At 36.5% G+C, this 21,912-nt stretch overlaps 1 protein-coding gene across 1 annotated transcript in view; it reads right to left on the bottom strand.

The window, feature by feature from the left end:
• The window catches only part of LOC145687250 (uncharacterized), a 99,491-nt gene that overhangs the window by 29,158 nt on the left and 48,421 nt on the right, over positions 1-21,912 (bottom strand). Inside the window, exons 4-5 of the mRNA XM_081760724.1 lie at positions 20,547-20,675; positions 16,816-16,950 (exon numbers count right to left, since the gene is read on the bottom strand). Coding sequence (XP_081616850.1) covers positions 16,816-16,950; positions 20,547-20,675 — 264 coding nt within the window. The remainder of the gene's footprint in view (positions 1-16,815; positions 16,951-20,546; positions 20,676-21,912) is intronic.

Below are 21,912 nucleotides of genomic sequence, written 5' to 3'. Positions count from 1 at the left end.
TTACGTCATCCAGTCACTGTAGAAGATCTTCTCCGTTTTCTCACTATTTCATTACAGAACATCCATCCATTTCTTCGCAACCATATTCTAACTCAAATCATGCACGCACCCAAACTATTGTTTAATTTACAACTTCAGGCAACTTACTCCGGACCAACAGTGCATTCCAAATCCAACCACTTGAAGTTTGTTTAATATGGATCATTCAACCTATTCACTTATATTCTTTACCATTATGAGTTACAACTTACTCTTTCTTAACATACGATCTCTGTTGACGCATCAAGTACTCTTCACACAGCTTCACCAAAAAGAACAAATTGCCGCATTTGAACTAAATGAAACTTACCTTGCACCATATGTAACGTGTTATATACCAAACTATCATCTACTTTGTCACGACCTTCCAACAGGTCCACGTCTCTACGGAGGCACAGCTATTGGTATCCGGCACAATCTTCCTTATCGTGCAGTTACGGTTCCACCTACACTTTACCATTCCGAACATAACATCACGACGGTCTATTTTCGAGGCTGCACAGTTACCCTTGTCACCATTTACTATCGTCCAGGACGAGCTATCAACTATGATTTCTTCCGCCATATTGATTTTAATTTCCGGCATTACATTATCATGGCCGACATAAATTTTCATTGTCGCTCACAACGTGACAAGGACATTTTTTTAGATTTTGTTCAGAATGAAACAGGAGCTGAATTAAATAATTTACCGAAACCTACATGTCCTATCAGTGGCACTACTCCTGACGTAGTCATAACCTCATCTTCTCTCTCTCAGTCCATCCATATATCTATACTAGACTCCATAGGTAGCGACCATGTTCCCATCAAAGTCGAACTTCACTGTTCTCCTAGCACTCAGCCTAGGCCTTCTCCTAAGAAGGTCTACTGCTACCAAAGGGCAAATTGGGACCAATATCGTTCCTACTTAGACGCTGCCGTAACTTCACCCACTATCCCTAGTTCTCAATACGAACTTGATAGAACAAGAACTGCTCTAACTACAGCCATACAGGGCACAGCACAACGTTCCATTCCAACAATCGAAGTTCAGTTACATAAACCCAAGCTACCTCCACAATATTTACCATTTATTACAGCCTCACGCAGAGCTTTCCGTGAATATATAACTACGGGCAACCTTGAAGCGCTGCGACTTCATCGCCAATATTTAAGGATCACTCATAACTATATCGTTGCTTTTAAGAAACGGCATTGGATCGAAACTTGCAACACACTTCCTACGAAATATTGACGCAAATTTTATCAGCTAACTGGTAGAGTTTCTAGTACGCCATACTCCATTGTTCATAACCATCTAGCAGTCCTTATGGATACGGACAAGGCCAATATATTTGCTTCCTATTTTCAAGGCATTTTTACACCACTACCTGATTGGTATACACCAGACCACCTACAGTCAGCTATCAACCGACATACTGATGCAACTTCTGCTTCCTTTCGACCATCTGCTGATCATACTTTAGAACCAAATCATCCTCTAACCATCGAAATTTACCCCGAAACTATTTTAATGCACTTATAGGCAAACGGAATACTGCACCATGCTTTGACTCTGTTACATATGTTATAATCAGACAGGCATCTCATTCTTTCTTCCTCTTTCTTAGCAGCATTTATAACTTTATTCTACGAACTGGATTGTTTCCGCTCGACTGGAAGTACTCTAAAGTTCATCTTTCCACAAACCAAAGAAACCTATATCAGAAGTTACATCGTACCTTCCTATTCACCTCACAAGTTGTCTCTGCAAAATCTTGGAACGAATCCTTGTACGTCGCATGCACGACCATCTCAACTCACATAACCTTATTCCAATTCATCAAGCTGGATTTAGACCACATATTAGCACTCTAGATCAATTATTCCGTCTCACCACAGCCATTTATAATCAGTTTAATACAGAATATCCTTCTTGCCTTGTAACGTTTGATCTAGAAAAAGCTTTCGACAAAATTTGGCACCCTGGCTTACTATACAAACTTCGTAACTACCTTCTACCAACCTCCTAAATCCGATTCGCACATTCCTTCTTAATAGGTCGACTACCTTATATCTCGATCAATGGAACGTTATCTCATCCCATCTTCTTATAATCTGGGGTACCGCAAGGCTCGTCTTTGTCTCCTTTATTATACTTATTGTACGTCGCGGACCTAGTCGTTCCTAATACCACCACAATATTTCAGTTTGCGGACGACACTGCATTTTTCACAACTGCCCGTACTGTACGCTCTCTTAATAAAACCATGCAAGCAGCTATTGAAGCATTCGTGCGTTTGTGTCATATATGGAGGTTGAAAATTAACTCTTCAAAAACACAAGCCATAGTTTTTTGCCACGTAGACGCCGCTCTCCAATACATCGAAATCCGAATCTACTTCGTCTTCAGGTTGATCTTACGCCTGTTCCCGTGTCAACCACTATTAGGTATCTCTGTGTCATTTTTGAAACTTACATGGATTCCACATCTTACCAAACTCATACGCCAAGCACAAAAACGACTTAATCTTCTAAAACGAATAGTTGGCACAACCTGGGAGCTTCGAGCACGTACCGTAATCAGTACATATAAAACATTCATGTGCAGTACGTTAACATATGGACATACAGCTTGAATATATGCACCGTTAAAATTCTACCAAAAACTTGCTATCCTCGAGCGCCATGCTATAGCGCCTAGCATATCGTATAAGTCTGCCGCATCCAACGAGATTACTTTATGAGATGATCGACATTCCGCCATTACTAAATCATCTTGAACAACTTCGTATACGTTATATCTGCACGACCGCTACGACCGTGATAACGATACAACGCCCAATTACGTTGATACTCCCCTTCAGCACTTCATGACACTATATCATTTACAGTTAGATAGCGATATGCTGGACCCAGAAATCTTTGAAGTTTATCGCCCGCATGAATTTTCATCTCATATCTATCTACCATACACACCGTAAGTACCTATCAACAAGTCAATCATCAGTTCCTGAATCGCCCCAGGAACAGAAGATAACTTCATTCGTCTAATCTAACATAACCTAGTGATGTGACGTCCAGAGCACTTCATTTCATCTATTTCATCAACTACATTTGCACTTTATTTTTTGAGTCCAATTTACCTTTTATTCCATGTTTTGTGTTAATGTAATACCTGGCAATGTTAACATGTTCATTTGTAGCACTTAAAATATTACTGTTCATGTATGTGTGTTTCTTTTTCTGAATAACTTCACTTAATCCATGCTTAATATAATGAAAGAATAAATAAATAATAAATATGAAACCACTTAGACCACCTATATTTCTCTCAATTCAATAAATCAAATTGAAGCACTTACCCAAAGAAAGGTCACAACCCTTTAACCGAGATGACGGATTTTAGTATTTAGCATTTTAGTAGATAGATGATAATGGCTTTAAACCAAAACCATATGAAAAATAATGAAAAGGACAATATTTTGTGTTTTGTGCACATTGAGATCTACTTTACAATGTTGAAAAGTGAAGCTCTGAGCATTCATGTTGAAAACCTAGAAATGGCCATTTTGGAATGTACAATTGTGAGCAAAATAAATGACGCGTCTCTTTATTTTGAAGTTTTTTTGAAAACATCTCCGTTTTCTTTACATGTTCGATATTTCGGAAGGTTTCCTTAGCAGGAAACGTTAATAACAAACCTGTTTTTAATATTTGTTTTATATATTAGCTTAAAATAAATAAACTAGAAGCAAAAAACATTAAATCGACCGAAATTACAAAAATTACCAACTCTGCTGAAGTGGAAATAAAGTACTAACCTTAGACATCTTAGTTTAAAGTGATTTCTTTAGCAATAATTTGAGCAACCACGTAACAAAATTTAAAATGTAGGAGGCGGCACGACGTTTTATTTTGCCCCTCTCTTTTCATCACCCTCCCAACAGAAAGTAGGGCAGACAAAATGAATAAGAAATATATTTAGAGCATCCTTTCCTCCTTCTTGAATGGAATATCACGTAGCATTTTTTATTCTACCGAAGACGACTCTAGGCGGTTATGGTTAGGTAACAACAAAAAAAAACGTAATATATTTATAGCGCCCCTTGGCTGTAATATTACCGCTTCTTTATTTGTTCGAGGGCGCCCTACACAACCAAGGGTGACCAAAAGAATACGAAAAGTGTCTAAAGATTACAAAACACTTTATATTTTGTCAGAAGCATGGCAGTATATGCACAGTATTGCTTTCGTTAACAAGTGTTTCACCCTTGAGTCGCTTATAAAATTAAGCAAAATAAACTCTTGCCGATCGTTGCTCTAGAGGGATTTGTCCAAGATGGTTTGGTGTCGGGCTAATAACGAAGAGTATGTTTATTTACAACACCGTTAAAGAAGTAGCAAACTTTCTGAAAGGAACTTACTTAGGAAACATCAGATCCTCCTTATACTTAGCCAGAGCCCATTCTGAAATATTGTATCTGGTGTTCTGGGTGAAAGTTCTATGGGACTATTAGAAAAATATATATTCCCGTTTCCACGCTGATGGTAGAATTTCTGAAACAGTTATTGAATTACGTTCGATGCATTGGCGTAAATAGCGCCCCCACAACCCTGTGGTGCTGCCGTGTTTACACAACATTGCTTTCGTTAGCAAATGTTTCACCCTTGAGTCGCTTATAAAATTAGGCAGAATAAATTTTACGCTCCTTAAAAGTCCCCAATATATCTTCTACCAGAATTTAAGAAAGGACGCAAAGCCAGCTTAACCCCCGTCTTGTAACGGCACTAAAATTAAATATAGCTGATCATAAATAATAGTATCGAAAGTTAACAGGGTCAGCAGGAGTTGACTTGGACATTTCCAACATATTTCCAGTGTTTCAATTATCAGAAGCAACCTGTTTATAAAAGGAATGACTACTAAAACGATGCTGTATTTCCAATTCAAACATTATTATCATAATGATAACACTTTCATATAAACTACTTTACAGTCGCTTCAATTAAATTAATTTTAACATATTACATTATCACATCAATAATAATAATAATAAGGAGAAGAAGAAGAAGAAGAAGAAGAAGATACAATCAGTTTTCCTCTCACTATAAATTTCTAAGTAATATTAGTGGTGTAAAAATTGTTGAAAGTGTATAGAGAAACTTCTAGTATCTGAATGTAACACTGATACGTATGGGGACAATGTGTTGAGGTATTTAACCTGCTATATTAAAGAATGAGAATGTGATGATTAGATTCTGTACTAAATTAGCTCTGTACTAAATTAGAAGTAAACGTTTTAAATAAAACAAAACACCCATTGTAGGCCTATAATTATGCCGAAACTATCTCCAGTAATACAAGGGTGAATTCAAGTGATATAGTAAACAATAACGCCAATTAACAAACTGGAAAATATCACTGTCTTTGTTCTACATTTCATGTCCACAAGGAAAATTTCTAGTCTCTCCCTCTTGCCTATTCACAAGTGTATAACAAGATTTTAGGAACTTCTGGTTTCACAGAGACAGATACAGAAAACCACAGGTTTACTTATTTGATCACTAGTACCGTCACCTGTCAAATTTCAACAGGAAATGTCGTACAGCATTTGGGTATTGTTACGTATAGGAACAAGAGAATAGAGTGCTGTAGAATCTCTGGCCTGAGTAATTAAGATTATTTTTAACTGAATATTAGAATGGAATTCGGATATACAGGTTGTATCAGCAACTCCTTAGTAAATAAAAATAAACAAAACCCTCCTTACTAAATTACAGAAACAACAATGAGAGTGTAAATGGGGTATTATATTGACTTCGCAAAGAGATTTCATTTCACTAGTAACTGTAGTTTCTATATGTTGTCTTCCGTAATATTTATTATCAGTTCATTTCCCTAGACTTAGTTTTAGAATATACTTAGTATAACATGTCACTAAATTACGAAAGAGTTCTCAGTCTGTAAGGACAGTGTGAAGGTGTTAGTTCATAGAGTACTCCCTTGGTAGCGCGTGGGACTCTTGAACGAAAGGTCGGGGGTTCGATTTCTAGTGGGTGAGTATTATGAGTATTTTGGTAAATTTAAGATTTCTACATGGGACACTTCTTGTTAGAAGTTACAATTTCTATTTCTATTTGTTTCTTGGAATTTATTAAAAGAGCCCTCAAAAGGGCTGTTTTATGTAAACTCGTCTCCAAATTAATAAGACGCCCAATGGCCATTTGCATCAATAACCGCTTGTATTCTTCGCGGCATCCCATGAGACGACGGAGGTAGCGTTCGCTTTGTGCAACTTCCTCCCATGCGTCTTCTACTAAGTTCCAGAGAGCAACTTGTGGCATGGGTGGCGAATTAGGATCTTAGCCCACACATTTTCGATCGGGTCCATGTCAGCCCCAAGTGGAGGACAATCAAGAACATCTAGATCAGCGTGTTCTGCTAGCCAATTCTCAACTACCCGACATGCTGAAAGTTGACTACGCCATCAGGATAAAGTTCTTTAACAGATGGCAACATGACATTCTGAAGACCCGTCAAACTTCCCTCTATCCGACGAAGGACTCCTAGGCTCTTTTATGTTAAGAATCCCCAGGGCGACACCGACACACAGTGTCGTCTGTGATAGATGTATCGTTGGTCATACCTGGTTCCACCCGGACGATACACAACGACTGGTCCTGAATTTTCAGAGACGAACACGCACTCGTAGGTGAAAACAAGATCGTTCCAGTTGCGATGCCTGTTCGCTTCTGCAAATTCAAGTCGCAGTCGAATGTGATCTTCCGAGAGGACTTGTTTGTGAGCCGCACAATGAGCGAAAAGGCCAGCTTCCCTAAGCCGTTTCCTAGCAGTGAACCTAGAAGCTGGAAAATTTGTTATTCGCATCAGCTGTGGAGAGGTCGTGTGAGGTTGTTCCTGTCTGATGAGCTGATGATCTTGCTCTTCTGTTGTCACACGTTTCCTCCCGTAACCAGGGAGCCTACCAGCTTCCCCAGTTTTTCGGTACCGCTTCATCCACCGTTGAGCTTTTATTGGGTTAACCCCAACATTTACTGCTGCTTGCGAGACACTGTGCCCCACGTTAACAAGGGCAAGAATGCCTTCCATTTCGTTCTCTGCCATTACTCTCTATCGAATGATTACACCTCCAGCTTGGGTTTGTAAAATATTACTCCTAAGAACAAACGTGATTGGCAGATAGCAATACTGAACAGAACTCCACAGAAATGCATGCTGAATTTACGTTTATAGCTATCCTATTGTGATTTGCCCTGAAGATCAATCGAGTGGTAGTTCAGTTCCGTGCGTGTTCTTCAGCCGTGTTCGTATTGCTTCGAATAGTTTTGACGTATTTGTTTCAAAAAGAATAAATTTCCAGCACGATCATAATAAAAGGAATGCCTCGTAATATAACAGATTTCTTTCGCGTAAGAAATCGAAACTCAGTTGGTCAGAGCAACTAGTCTGTACGAAGGAGGTTGTTGGCTCGAGCACAGTAAAAGTAAAGGTTTTTATTATCATTGTTTTTCTTTTTTTATGTCAGGAAAAATCAAATTGTGACATCGCGACACCAAATGTACTTGGTTAGGTAACTTTGTCTTAGCTAAACTTTAAATATCAGTAACCGTCTTAATTATTTCATTGAGATAAATGTGGATTAAATCTACAAACAGAACTTTTAACTTAATAACGACGTATGTGTTAACTACACCAGATCCATATTACTCTGATGCTTACTTTGGTTACCTCACTCACTCTGCTCACGACATTTCTCATGTTCATAAACGAAACTATTTTGCAAACTTTTAAACTATATTACCTTAAGTGTATAATGTTTGTTCGACTATCGCAAATGTATATTTGTCTTCTTTACTGTTTGTCTTTTTCTTATGCATGTCCTATCTTGAGCTACTCTATCTCCGTATAATTGATTTCTAAATATAAAGCTTTAAAAAGTAACTTAGAGCAGCGAGTCTCTTAACTATTTCGCAAGTCGTAGCCAACTGCAGCATTATAAAGAAAAAGAAAACGGGGACTTCAATCTACATCCTTTAGATTACAAGCATAATGCCTTAAATGCTTGCGCTATTTTGTTGCTCTACAAACAGTTCATATAAACCGTGAAGTATCGAAAATAGCCTTTCTTTTTCCTTCTCTAGGCAAAGCGTTTTGTAATGTTTAATTTAGTGTAGTTTCCGTTAACTCTTCGAGAAAACGTGTAGTGCATCCATAGATGGTTTCGTGTTTTAATTAAGGTTTCTTTCTTTCCTATTCTTATTTCCTTTCTCTATCCAAATACATTTCAACTGCTTTTCTTAAAATTAAGAAGAATAATAATGAGGATTGTTCTTCGCCACAGAGCAAACGTTTAGTGAAACGTATTCTAGCTAAAAGGAACTCATTTTGGAATGATTATGCTTAACTTCTCATTATGATATGTTTTATATATAATCGTTTTCTGTGAAAAGGGCGTATGTGTCCAACGTTTGATATTTTTCTTGTAGCTTAACAATAATTTATAGTTACATCCTAACAAGCTAATAAACATTCAATACCAATATGCATTTACATATACTTTTCTTTTTTTCATAAGCTAAACCATATGGTGAGAAATCAGTTTTTTGTCATTTAACGAAACTTTTGTTTATTGCACATACGTTCTTTTACCAGAAAACAATTCAATACAATATATGCTTCCTTTACCCTTTTGTCAATTTCTCTGAAAGGGAAAGATGTCGTATGAGAGTACCCCATGCCATGGGCGTCGGTGGACCACCGATAGGCAATCACCGAGATGTCGCCAAAAATTGGCGGTCCCGCAGCGACAATCGGTGGTGGCTCCACTTCCGTTTAGAAAATTATACCACCAGCAGCAGAGAAGCGACGGAACGCCAACGAACCACAAAATTATTCCCCAAAAATACGTCAAATCACCTATATGCGTAAATTGTTTGCATTAAAGTGAGTCTAAAAACATTCTTTAAAAGTAAAAAATAGCGCCCCGAGCTGTGCGCAAACCACCAGCCTTAGGATTACTAGTCGCATGCTCTTCCGAATTCGCCACGGTGGCGATGAGAACAACACACTTTGTAGAGTGATAAATCGTTGAAGTCTTTTTAATATTTCTAAACAGATTGCTCCTTTAACCGTGTATATTTGACGATAACTGTTCGGAATAAGATCAAATGCACTTGCCATGTAATTTTATAACAAAATGGCAAGTGTCTATTTACCTTTTTCATAGTTCCTCCATATTCACTTGCTAGTGATCGGCGACAGTTGTCATCTAAATTCATACAATTATACGCATCCATCTCAAGATTTTTCGCTTCATGATGTAAAGGCAGGAGGTACTCTTGACCCCCGGAGCTCAAGTATTGTCTTTATAATAACAATTCGTCAGGGTAAAATAATATATAATAATATGACGCACATGACTGGCGATAGTTCGTGTTGGTCCCTTCGCGATTCTCCGCGGCAAATCGAAGGAGCGCGGACCAAAATTAAGTTCTCGTTGTTACTCGGTGGTAACCTCAATACCCCCGACTCTAGATATCTGCTTCGACTCGACGAATCCCTGCCACTAGTGGCACACTAGCAGCAATGCTTCGACGCTTCGCTATATCGACGATCGCCATTTACCGACAAGTGGGCCACTAGGTGTTGGCGACGCTTACGGCATGGAGTAACTAACTAATTGAGTGTAAAATGCACCAGTAGCAAAAATTCCCGGGTCACTCATGGGGTCCTAGTAATTTCCATATCGATCATGTAGAATTTAAGTGTGCCAAGCAGAGCCCAAATGGGTCCCCTTACAGACCCATGTCGATAAAGGATATAACTCATATTTATTGATTTGTGCAGATTCTGACGAATTGGAACGTAAATTACAAATTTCTTTCGGAATGTGTGTGTTAACGTAACTATAAGACGATTTAAGCCAATGTAGCAGTCGATATTGAGCAATGTCGTCCAATGTCGTTTTACCTAGCCTGTATCATTCTTCGTGGTTTGATATGGCGCCATCTGTAATGGGACGACTTGTTAACCGTTCTAGGAGGATCAACCTCGAGATCCATATGGATCGATGTTGCAGTTTTCCATTTACCCATCAACGGCCCACCGACATGTGCTACTGGAGTGCTTCGGCTTGTAGTTACATTATAAACACCTAAAATTGCTTTGCCCCTTTGAAATAGTCATTATTATTTCAACTTTATTCTTAATAATTTAAAACAGTACTTCTCAAAGTGAGCATTAATGCACCACAGAGTGCGTTCGCATTTCCAAAGGATACACTGGAACAAAAAAGAGCAATTGTGAGTGTTTGAGATTTCATGGCCTTTTAGACTTTTTCTTTGGACGAAAGCAACTATGTATTTTACAAATTATCTAAAGTTTAGATTTCTTTAGTAACTCTAAGGTGACTTATCTCAAAAGGTTAATATCTACTGGAGAGAGAAGAACATTCCAATCTCTGTTTTTCTTTCCATCATTTACACTTAGTGATACTATAACGTAATTACATCATTTGTACGAGGGCAACATGTCACTCATTGACCGTTTGACGTTGAGAATGGACATAGATAGTACTATTCATTGGGCAATTCTACTGTTGATAAGAAAACATAGTTAATTTTGTAAATTTACCAATATCATCATTACAATGCAATAACCATTATGCTGTTAAGTCTACCGGATTAAGCTAACTAAAATGTTGTAGGAAAACAGGAAAGAAACATTAATGTAAATGAGATTCTCCGCGATTAACTAACTAACTAGCTCTATGGGCTATATAATCCGAAGGTTCAATGCCGCGTTCACAAAAGATCTCCACTGACTTTTATCCTTATCCAACTGGATCCAGTTTCTACCCTGTATTCCTATTTCCGAAAGATCCATCTTAATGTTGTCTTCCCATCTACGCCTAGGTCTTTCTAATGGCCTTTTTCCAATTGGGGTTCCAGTTAAAATTTTGAAAGCGTCCCTACTTTCTTCCATTCTGCCTACATGGACTGCCGACCCTCCTAGCTTTAATGACCCTAACAATGTTAGGTGAGCGGTATAAACAGTGCAATTCCTTCACGATTATTACTAAACAAAATAAAGAATCAAACTACACATTTTCTACCTGTTGTTTTAAGGAATCTTAGCAAATTAGTAGTGTTATTTTTAATTTAAGGCGTAAAGTTACACTATCTTAAAAAAATAATACAAATATTAATCTTTAATACCAGACTGTAGGAATTTATATCGGGATCGACAACGTTGAGTTAAAAAGGCGGGGGAAAGAATTATATAACTAAATGCATGCCGAATGTGCTAAGCTGCGAGAGAGCGTCATCGCCCATAATACAACTTTTGCCGATCGTTGCTCTACAGGGATTTGTCCAGGATGGTTCGGTATCGGGCTAATAACGATGAGTATGTTTATTTACATCACCGTTAAACAAATAGCAAACTTTCTGAAAGGAACTTACTTAGAAAACATCAGATTCTCCTTATACTTAGCCAGAGTTCATTCTGAAAAATTGCATCTGCCGTCCTGGGTGAAAGTTCTATGGAACTAATAGAAAAATATATATTTTCGTCTCCACGCTGATGGTAGAATTTTTGAAACAGTTATTGAATTACGTTCGAACCACAGGCGTAAATAGCGCCCCCGCAACCTTGTGGCGTGGGGACCGCACAAGCTGCAAGACCAAAAAATATATAGAAAGTACGCAGGGGCGAACCAGGCCAAATTTTCACCCGGGCAATGAGACTTTTTGGCGCCCTCCCCCTAGTACTAGCCTATATTTTACATTTTATCATAGTGTTTTTAATATTTTAAACCCCTTTTTCAAAAAGACATTCATTACTTAGGAAAACTTCACAAAGAAAATGGCCTACTATAAACAATACCAATTGCGCCCCCCGCTTGGTGTAGTGGCTAGCACGCCTGCCTTCTGTGGTTTCGGGTCTAAATCCCGGTGGGTTACTGATGACGATAAAAGTGGTTCGGATTCCACTATAATCAGTATCCACATCTCCTTTGGCCATTAAGGCATAACCGTAGAACGCTAAACTCAAGCAAAGAAACAAACAATACTTACTCCCCCTCCACTCTTTATTTTACATGCCATCTCTGCATTTGTCGATACAGCCCTCTTAGTAGTATGAAACTCTCTTCTTCCATGGTGAAATGGAAAAATATTATAAAATTGCCACTACTTTACAAGAATATAAACCAAAGAAGTCAGTAGAAAACACATTATAAAATTTACTTTTTCAGGCTCATTTTGGCTCGGCCTCTAACTCTGGCGCCCCGGCCAGTCGCCCGGGTTGCCCGGCCTTTGGTTCGCCCCTGAAAGTTCGGACCATAACTATGGGCTGCGGAGGAGAGGTTAACCTTCATGTTATGCCACTGGTTTGACGTATTTGGAATGTTCAGTAACTGATTGGTTAGTGAAATAATTTCGACGGTTACTGATATTTAAAATTTAGCTAAAACAAAGTTACCTAACCAGGAACCCCAAGCACCGGAGGTGAACGCTCTACCACTGAGCCACCGCGCCCCCAAACAGGATCACGATATAGACGTAATTATTTTTCCTACATTGCAGAGCCCCCCGCGATTTGATCATTGACCACTCGGACTGAAATTCTCATTTGGAACCAAACCTTTAATATGAAGCCAAAATTAAACTTTTACATCAAATTGAACTGACTGGGTTCCGGTTCAACCCACTATTATGCTTAGTTTAGTTAAGTGGTATTTTGTGACAGCTTCACTTCATCAAAAGAATATTTCACTTCACCGCCCCCCCACCAGGAGTCCATGCTGGATCCGCCACTAGAATCAATAGACACTTTTCCTATTCTTTTTGTCATTCTTGATTGTGTAGGGGCTCCCTCGAACAAATAAAGAAGCGGTAATATTACAATCAAGGGGCGCTATATATTAGGTATTTCCTTAGTTACCTACTCCTAACCGCACAGGGCCATCTTCGGTAGAATAAAAAATGCTACATGATATTCCAAACATGAAGGGGGAGAGGATGCTGTAAATATATTTCTTATTCATTTTGTCTGTCCTCCTTATCAGAAATTACTTTCTGTTGGGAGGGTACTAAAATGAGAGGGGCAAAATAAAGCGTCGTGTCGCCTCCTACATGGTTGCTCAAATTATTACTAAAGAAAGCATTTTAAACCAAGATGTCTAAGGTTACTACATTATGTAAGGATGGCATATTCAGGAACATTATTATTATTATTATTATTATTATTATTTTTATTATTATTATTATTATTATTATTATTATTATTATTATTATTATTATTATTATTATTATTATTATATGAATCTCTTTAGAGCACCGAAATTGTGTGAGACGAACCATGGTATGTAGAGGTTTAAGATGGGTGGTCATAAGGGAGGAAAAAAAAGGATTTTTCTGTCTGACTCTCTAATGTAACGATTATGTGCTGAAGGTAAGAAGCATCGTCATTCTACAATAGGTTGCTTTTACGTAGAATATCAGTTACTTCAGTTCTCCTCCTTCGAGCTACTTACCTCATGTGGTAAATTCAAAACAAATAAATTGTAAAACTTTTCCGTAATTAAACATCTAGGGAAAATTAAACATTTAATGGAGAAATCTGTTATCAAAATGTCCAAACAAGTAGATAGAAGACTATTTAATGATAAACATTGTGAAACTTCATAAAATTCTCCAAATTTGAATTAACGTTTACTGGAAAACATTCGTTATGCCCCAGCGAGCATATTGTGAGCAGTGAGCACAGGGAAAATAATACGAAACTGTTTGCCAACAAAATTGGGGACACCAATGCAAGTGCGACAACGACATATTTTCTGTTTTGGTATCGTCATGAGTTTTACACATATGTTACAATTTGATTCCTTCCCACATAAAAAATAAATAAAATAACCACTTTAATAAAAATGACAAATGCACTTCTATGGGATTCGAATCAACTACCTCCGGCATACAGACTTGTTGCTTTAACTAAGTGAGTTATTTGTTTTCTCACGTTAACTGAACATGTTCTACGGTAAAGACGATTTTTCATTATGATCGTGCTACCAATTCGTTCTTTTCCATATGTAATTTCCACCATTTGCTCTATCTATACGTTAATACTTGGCATAGATTCATATATTTCGAGTTTGTAGATAATGCACGTAATAAGACATATTAAAAATGTTTCGTTAAAAGTTTCGTTTGTAGATTTAATCCCCATTTCTCTCAATGACATATATGTCGCTGTTTCGTGTGGAACTGCAGAATTCCCTCGCGTTCTTGAAATTTTCCCACTTTAGCAGAGTTGGTAATTCACGTACTTTTGGTCGATTTAATGTTTTTGGCTTCTAATTTATTTATTTTAAGCTAATATCTAACACAAATATTAAAAACAGGTATGTTGTTAACGTTTCCTCCTGTGTAAACCTACCGAACTTTCGAACATATCAAGAAAACGGAGATATTTTCAGAAAATTTCAAAATAAACAGATGCGTCATTTATTTTACACATAGTAGTGCATTTTGAACCGAAATAAATAAGACTCACCTTCAATTATGTGTCCACATAAGAACTGATTAGTAAACAACGTCTCAAGTAAATTTCAGATCTGAGAACCTTGTACTTGACTTTTTGGAAATTTTTAAACTTTGCGAATTTTCGAAAATCGTGTGTTTTCACAATCAAATATCTAAAGGAGGACAGAAGTCAAAAATTCCAAATTTGGACAAAATAGACGATTGATCTTCAGCAATAAGTGAGTAAAATTACATCACAGAGACTTGAGTAGTTTCTGAGGTAGAAGTTGTTCCAGTGATGTGAAATTCACGATTTTAAAAACTGAACAGATATGCAGGTTTTGTGTTGATACAGTGTCTCAAGCATACAATATATCTATCTTTCATCAGAAGAGATGCAGTCACACAGCAAGAAATTCCAGATTTGCTACTTGTATAAGAATTATTAATACCAGATCATATCATAGATTTGTACCTCTGAGGAAAACACAAATCAGGTGTTACGAGTACCCACAATCAGACGAAATTACTGACTGATTGCAGTACTTCAGTATTTCCAGAACATAGCACGTTGTCATTTGCACCTAATGATACCGTAACCAGTATTTATGACGGAGGTGGTGGATTGGGGAATTGAAGACATCAGTCAGAAAAATAGCGATCTTTTTTATCACTTTTTCCATCCCCATTGCCAAGGACATCTTTTAAACTACGTACAAATGACAAAGTGTGGGTGCCAATCACTGAGGCTCGCCAGAAACTCACACCTACAGAGTTCACAACTCCTACAGGTCGTGCTTTCAATATCAGCGCCAAATTCTGTACACAAATTAGTCAACTATTTACCTCACTGATGTCTTAGCAGCAGCGTTATAGACAGGAAAGAAATAACAGACAACTTTCGTTTTTTGTACAAGATATGATTCATAAATTATGTACACTTTACTCATTTAACATTACTTTCGTGTTATTTTGACTTTTGCTACAAAGTTTATATTTACTCCTTTGGCGCTTCATGACATTAAGTCCCAGTAAAAAAAACCTTTTAACTCAGAAACTGTTCGAGCCTCAGTAATGAAAATTTACCCACTTATTTCTGCGTAACTATCGTCTGTTTTGGGCAAATTTGGGATTTTTCACTTCTGTCCTCCCTGAGATATTTGATTGTGAAAATACACGATTTTCGAAAATTCACAAAAGTTTAAAAATTTCCAAAATATCAAGTATAAGGTTCTCAGATCTGAAACTTATTTGGAACCTTGTATTCTATCCAGTCTCTATGTTGACAAAGAATTGAAGGTGAGTGTCATTTATTTTGTTTCAAAATGTATATTCCATAATTGCTATTCTTAGGTTTCGAAGCTCAATGGTCAGAAATTCTTTTCTGGACGCTCTGAGTGTACGTCTCAATGTGCACAAATTATAGAATATTGTCCATTCCATTATCTTTTCTATGGTTTTGGTTTGATTCATTATCTTTGAAACCTAAAAAGTAACAATGTTTAAAGGAATCCTCTGAAAAATGCAAAATACGCTCAGGCACCTATGCAAAATGGCCGCTACGACAAAAACCAGAGCGGCTAAAATGTAATTGAATTTCCGTTTTCAATTTCCTAAATGTAGTACAAACCCAGATAAAAAAATAATTTAAAAAATAATTTTTTCGGCAACCATCATTGGTCGATTTCATTTGGATTGTCCAAGTACCGATTGCATTTCGAAAAGTAATTATATCAAAATATAGTTTAAACTTGGTTTATTTTGGTATCTTGATGTCATGCACTCCTTTCTAACATTTTTTTTAAAAAAAACAGCGTGAACGAACCCCATGAATACAGTAAAACAATGTACTCATGTGGTTTGTCGAAAGAATAATATAGTTGATTTACAATAAGTAACACAGCATACATGAACAATAATTTCTAGAATTGCAGGACAGATAGTTTGGAATTGTGATCACTTAACGTATACATTCGTCGTTTCTTTGTTGTAAATAAAAGAGGTTCAGGTTTATTTCTGATCACCTTTAATTCTAATCTCACATTTGCTCTATAAAGTAATAGAAAATTTATGTCAACAAGTTATAAGAAGTCTGACCTTATAATAATACACTATTTTATCAAACTTTATTTTATTATCGTATCCTAAAGGGTAATAATTAGTTTAATTATAACCTTCAATCTCTCACGAAAGGGTAGTAAGCACAGAGTAGACTACTTATATAGAAGAAGCTCTTACTTTTACCTTTGCTTTTTACTGCCGAGGCGTAATATGTTGATGAAATACGTCCCCCAGTAGTTCCGCCAGAATTTGAGTACACCGACCTCCAACGTCCATTTCTTTCAGACGAAGCTTCAGCTCCATTTTTGGATACTTCATCTACAATCAGAAACAAAATAGGACACTATAACAAAACAAACAGAAAAGGACGGAGAGAACAATATACTGCTAAACCCAATTAGATAGTTCACAATCGTATCTTAGTGAGGTCACTTCTATTAGTTTCAGATAAAACATTTTGCTCACAATATCATTATTCTTCTGTATTATTTTCAGAAAGGTTTCCTTTAAAAATATAAACCAAATATCCAGTCATTTTTATGAAAATTGCTCCGAAATTCATTCCCAAGATTTAAACTATATCTCGCGCATTAATTCCAGAGAAATAATTTACGTCTAAACATTCCATTCGTGTTACAAAAAAGAAAGAAAGAAAGAAAGAAAGAAAGAAAGAAAGAAAGAAAGAAAGAAAAGAAAAGAAAAGAAAAGAAAAGAAAAGAAAAGAAAAGAAAAGAAAAGAAAAAATTCTAAAAGTCTCTTGTGGCATAATTTAATATCTTTCAAACAGTGTATTTAAAAATCAAAATATTATGATTGATAATCTAAATATAATCATTTAAACAGACTTAGTTATCTCGACACGGAAACCATGTTGATCATACCCATATTGTGGTTCATGACCTCTGACCAAGTAGGCCCTTTCTCCTCACAGAATTTTTATTTTTTGATATGTACAGGACGTAGTCACTGTGTAAAATCTCGTATTGATGTTAGGAAGTGTAATATTTCTACAGTAACACCACTGATTAGTAACTCCACGTAAGAAATTCTAGTGATTGGGCTTGAAGTAAATATTTCAAATTCTCACGAACATTTGAATTTGGTTTTCCAATTCTTCTAATGGCTAAAAAAAACGCTAACCTTTCTAGACAGAGACGGAAAGAGAAAGCACGTACAAGGTCTTACAGAGATAAATAAGTGGCTAGCTTTTTTTTAAAAAAAAAATGTAAGTTGTCTAAAAAATACTGGTTTAGTGCGGAAAGTTGCAGTATGAATATACTGAGTAGGGTCAATCCAAATGAAATCGACCAATTTCCAGGTCAAAAGTTGCTGACAAAGATTACTTATTTTGGAACTTTTTACCTATCATTATACCACATGTAGGGAGTTCAAAACGGGTATTCAATTATTTTTTAGCCGCGGAGGGTTGTTTGTGGCTGCCATTTTGTATAGACGCCCGAGCGTAGTTTTCACTTTTCAGAGGATTCCTTTAAACGCTGTAGCTTTTTACGTTTTAAAGATAATGGGTTTAAACCAAAACCATATGAAAGATAATGAAATGGACAATATTTCGTGTTTTGTGCACATTGAGATCTAGGCCTACTTTACAAGGTTGAAAAGTGAAGCTCTGAACATTGATGTTGCAAACCTAGAAATTTCCATTTGGAATGTACATTTTGAAACGAAATAAATAAAACTCACCTTCAATTCTTTGTCTACATAAGAACTGAACAGTAAACAACGTCTCAAGTAAATTTCAGATCTGAGAACCTTGTACTTGACTTTTTGAAATTTTCAACTTTGCGAATTTTCGAAAATCGTGTATTTTCACAATCAAATAACCCAGGGAGCACAGAAGTCAAAAATCCCAAATTTGGAAAAAATAGACGATTGTTGTTCAGCAATGAGTGAGTAAAATTGCATCACTGAGACTTGAGTAGTTTCTGAGGTATAAGTTGTTCCAGTGATGCGAAATTCACGTTTTTAAAAACTGAACAGATATGCAGGTTTTGTGTTGATACAGTGTCTCAAGCATACAATATATCTATGTTTCATCAGAAGAGGTGCAGTCACACAGCAAGAAATTCCAGATTTGCTACTTATATAAGAATTATTAATACCAGATCGTATCATAGATTTCTATCTCTCAATAAAACACAAATCAGGTGTTATGAGTACTCACAATCAGATGAATTTACTGATTGAAGTACTTCAGTATTTCCAGAACATAGCACGTTGTCATTTGCACCTAATGATACCGTAACCTGTATTTATGACAGAAGTGGTGGATTGGGGAATTGAAGACATCAGTCAGAAAAATAGCAGTCTTTTTGATCACTTTTTCCATCCCCATTGCCAAGGACCTCTTTTAAACTACGTATGAATGACAAAGTGTGGGTGCCAATCACTGAGGTTCGCCAGAAACTCACACCTACAGAGTTCACAACTCCTACAGGTCGTGCTTTCAATATCAGTGCCAAACTCTGTACACAAATTAGTCAACTATTTACCTCATTGATGTCTTAGCAGCAGCGTTATAGGCAGGAAAGAAATAACAGACAACTTTCGTTTTTTGTACAAGGTATGATTCATAATTTATGCACACTTTACTCATTTAACATTACTTTCGTGTTATTTTGACTTTTGCTACAAAGTTTATATTTCCTTCAATAGCGCTTCATGACATTAAGTCCCAGTAAAGAAAATCCTTTTAAATCAGAAACTGTTCAAGTCTCAGTAATGAAAATTTACCCACTTGTTTCTACATAAATGTCGTCTGTTTTGTGCAAATTCGGGATTTTTCAGTTCTGTCCTCCCTGAGATATTTGATTGTGAAAATACACGATTTTCGAAAATTCACAAAAGTTTAAAAATTTCCAAAAAATCAAGTATAAGGTTCTCAGATCTGAAACTTATTTGGAACCTTGTATTCTATCCAGTCTTTATGTTGACAAAGAATTGAAGGTGAGTCTCATTTATTTCGTTTCAAAATGTACATTCAATAATTGCTATTCTTAGATTTCCAAACTCAATGGTCAGAAATTCTTTTCTGGACGCTCTGAGTGTACGTCTCAATGTGCACAAATTATTGAATATTGTCCATTCCATTATCTTTGATATGTTTTTGGTTTGAACTCATTATCTTTAAAACCTAAAAAGTTACAATGTTTAAAGGAATGCTCTGAAAAGTGCAAAATACGCTCAGGCACCTATACAAAATGGCCGCTACGTCAAAAACCAGGGCGGCTGAAAAATAATTGAATGCCCGTTTTCAGCTCCCTAAATGTAGTACGAACTTAGATTTAAAAAAATAATTAGAAAATTAATTTTGTCGGCAGCCATCATTGGTCGATTTCATTTGGATTGCCCCAGTACCGATTGCATTTCAAAAAGTAATTATTTAAAATATAGTTTAAACCTTTGTTTATTTCGGTATCTTGATGTCATGCACTCCTTTTTAACATTTTTTTTAAAACAGCGTGAACGAACCCCATGAACACAGTAAAACAATATACTCAGGTTGTTTGTCGAAAAAATAATATAGGTGTAGTTGATTTACAATAAGTAACACAGCATACCTGAACAATAATTTTTAGAATTATAAGACAAATAGTTCGGAATTGTGAACACTTAACGTATATATTCGTCGTTTCTTTGTTGTAAATAAAAGAGGTTCAGGTTTATTTCTGATCACCTTTAATTCTAATCTCACATCTGCTCTATAAAGTAATAGAAAATTTATGTCAACAAGTTATAAGAAGTCTGACCTTATAATAATACACTATTTTATCAAACTTTATTCTATTATCGTATCCTAAAGAGTAATAATTAGTTTAATTATAACCTTCAATCTCTCATGAAAGGGTAGTAAGAACAGAGTAGACTACTTATATAGAAGAAGCTCTTACTTTTACCTTTTACTGTCGGGGCGTAATATGTTGATGAAATACATCCCCCAGTAGTTCCGCCAGAATTTGAGTACACCGACCTCCAATGTCCATTTGTTTCTGACGAAGCTTCAGCTCCATTTTTGGAGACTTCATCTAAAATCAAAAACAGAACAGGATACTGTAACAAGTATCTTACCAAATAGAGAGAGACGGAAATAACAAAATACTACTCTGCTCATTTTAGCAGGGCGCCTGAAGAACATTTTCTAGGGGGCCCATCTCCATGGTTACTATATTAAGTCTGGTATTTCTGGTATTTAATATACGTATTTTGCTATATTACGTACACATTTTCGTGAGCCAGGGGGGGTACGTGCCCTACCCTGCCCACTTCGGTCGCAAATGCATTTAAGTAGCTCTCAATCTTATGTTAGTGAGATAACTTTCGTTCATGAATTTTAGACGAAAAATTTGTCCAAAGGGTTGATCATAGTCTGTATTATTTGCATAAGATATTTGTTTACGAAATATGAACGAAATCATTAGCACTTCTAGGAAAATTGTTCCAACAATCAGGTTGTAAGTATCTCGTACCTATTAATTCAAGAGAAATAATTTGTCTCAATGTAAGTTGTTAATAAACTATTAATTTATGAAATACGAAGAAAATCACCTGAGCGGTTTATGAGAAAAATACCTGAAAATTATTCGTCCAGATATATTGATTGGTATGATTCGAAGCATATATATATTCGTCGCAACGAACGAACGAACAATCGTAAATTCTAGAGTTATATATATGTCTAGCCCGAATACAAAATTTTACAATCTCAATATTTTTCTTTCCTCTATCGTCGCTCAAAAGTATTGTCTATCAAATTCTCTCACGAGGGAACCTATCCAAGTGTAACTCTGACTTCGAATCGAGACTATGGCCGTTGGATACCTTGTCCGAAACGAACATAACACGAAAAGGGATACAGCCTCGATCGCAACTGTTGCGGAGATATAAGCATGAAAAGTTAGAAATTGAGCTCCATACTATACATTACAAAGTCAGATTTCGGGTCAGATTTTTAGGAAACAGTCGCGTAAGGAAACTCAGCGAATACATATCAAATTAGTGGGGAGAACATCACCATTTGAATGAAATATTTGTGTCCCCGGGGTACTCGCAGGGTCCCAGGCGGGGTCTAACTCAAAATTTGCAAATGGAACCGGGGGTCAAATAGCATATTGTATGAAAGCTATTGTTAAATAAAAGAAGATAGAAGAAATCTCAACTCTCTACGATAATCCTGTGCAAACGGGCAACTGGTCAAAATGTCAATACAACCTGCATCAGAAAATCTATGGCCACGCTTCTAACTCCGTTATGTTGCGACAATAA

This window comes from Thermobia domestica, chromosome 6 (assembly GCF_964235325.1).
Source record: "Thermobia domestica chromosome 6, izTheDome1.hap1.1, whole genome shotgun sequence".
NCBI classification, from domain to species: domain Eukaryota; kingdom Metazoa; phylum Arthropoda; class Insecta; order Zygentoma; family Lepismatidae; genus Thermobia; species Thermobia domestica.
This window is presented reverse-complemented; position numbering and strand designations above follow the sequence as displayed.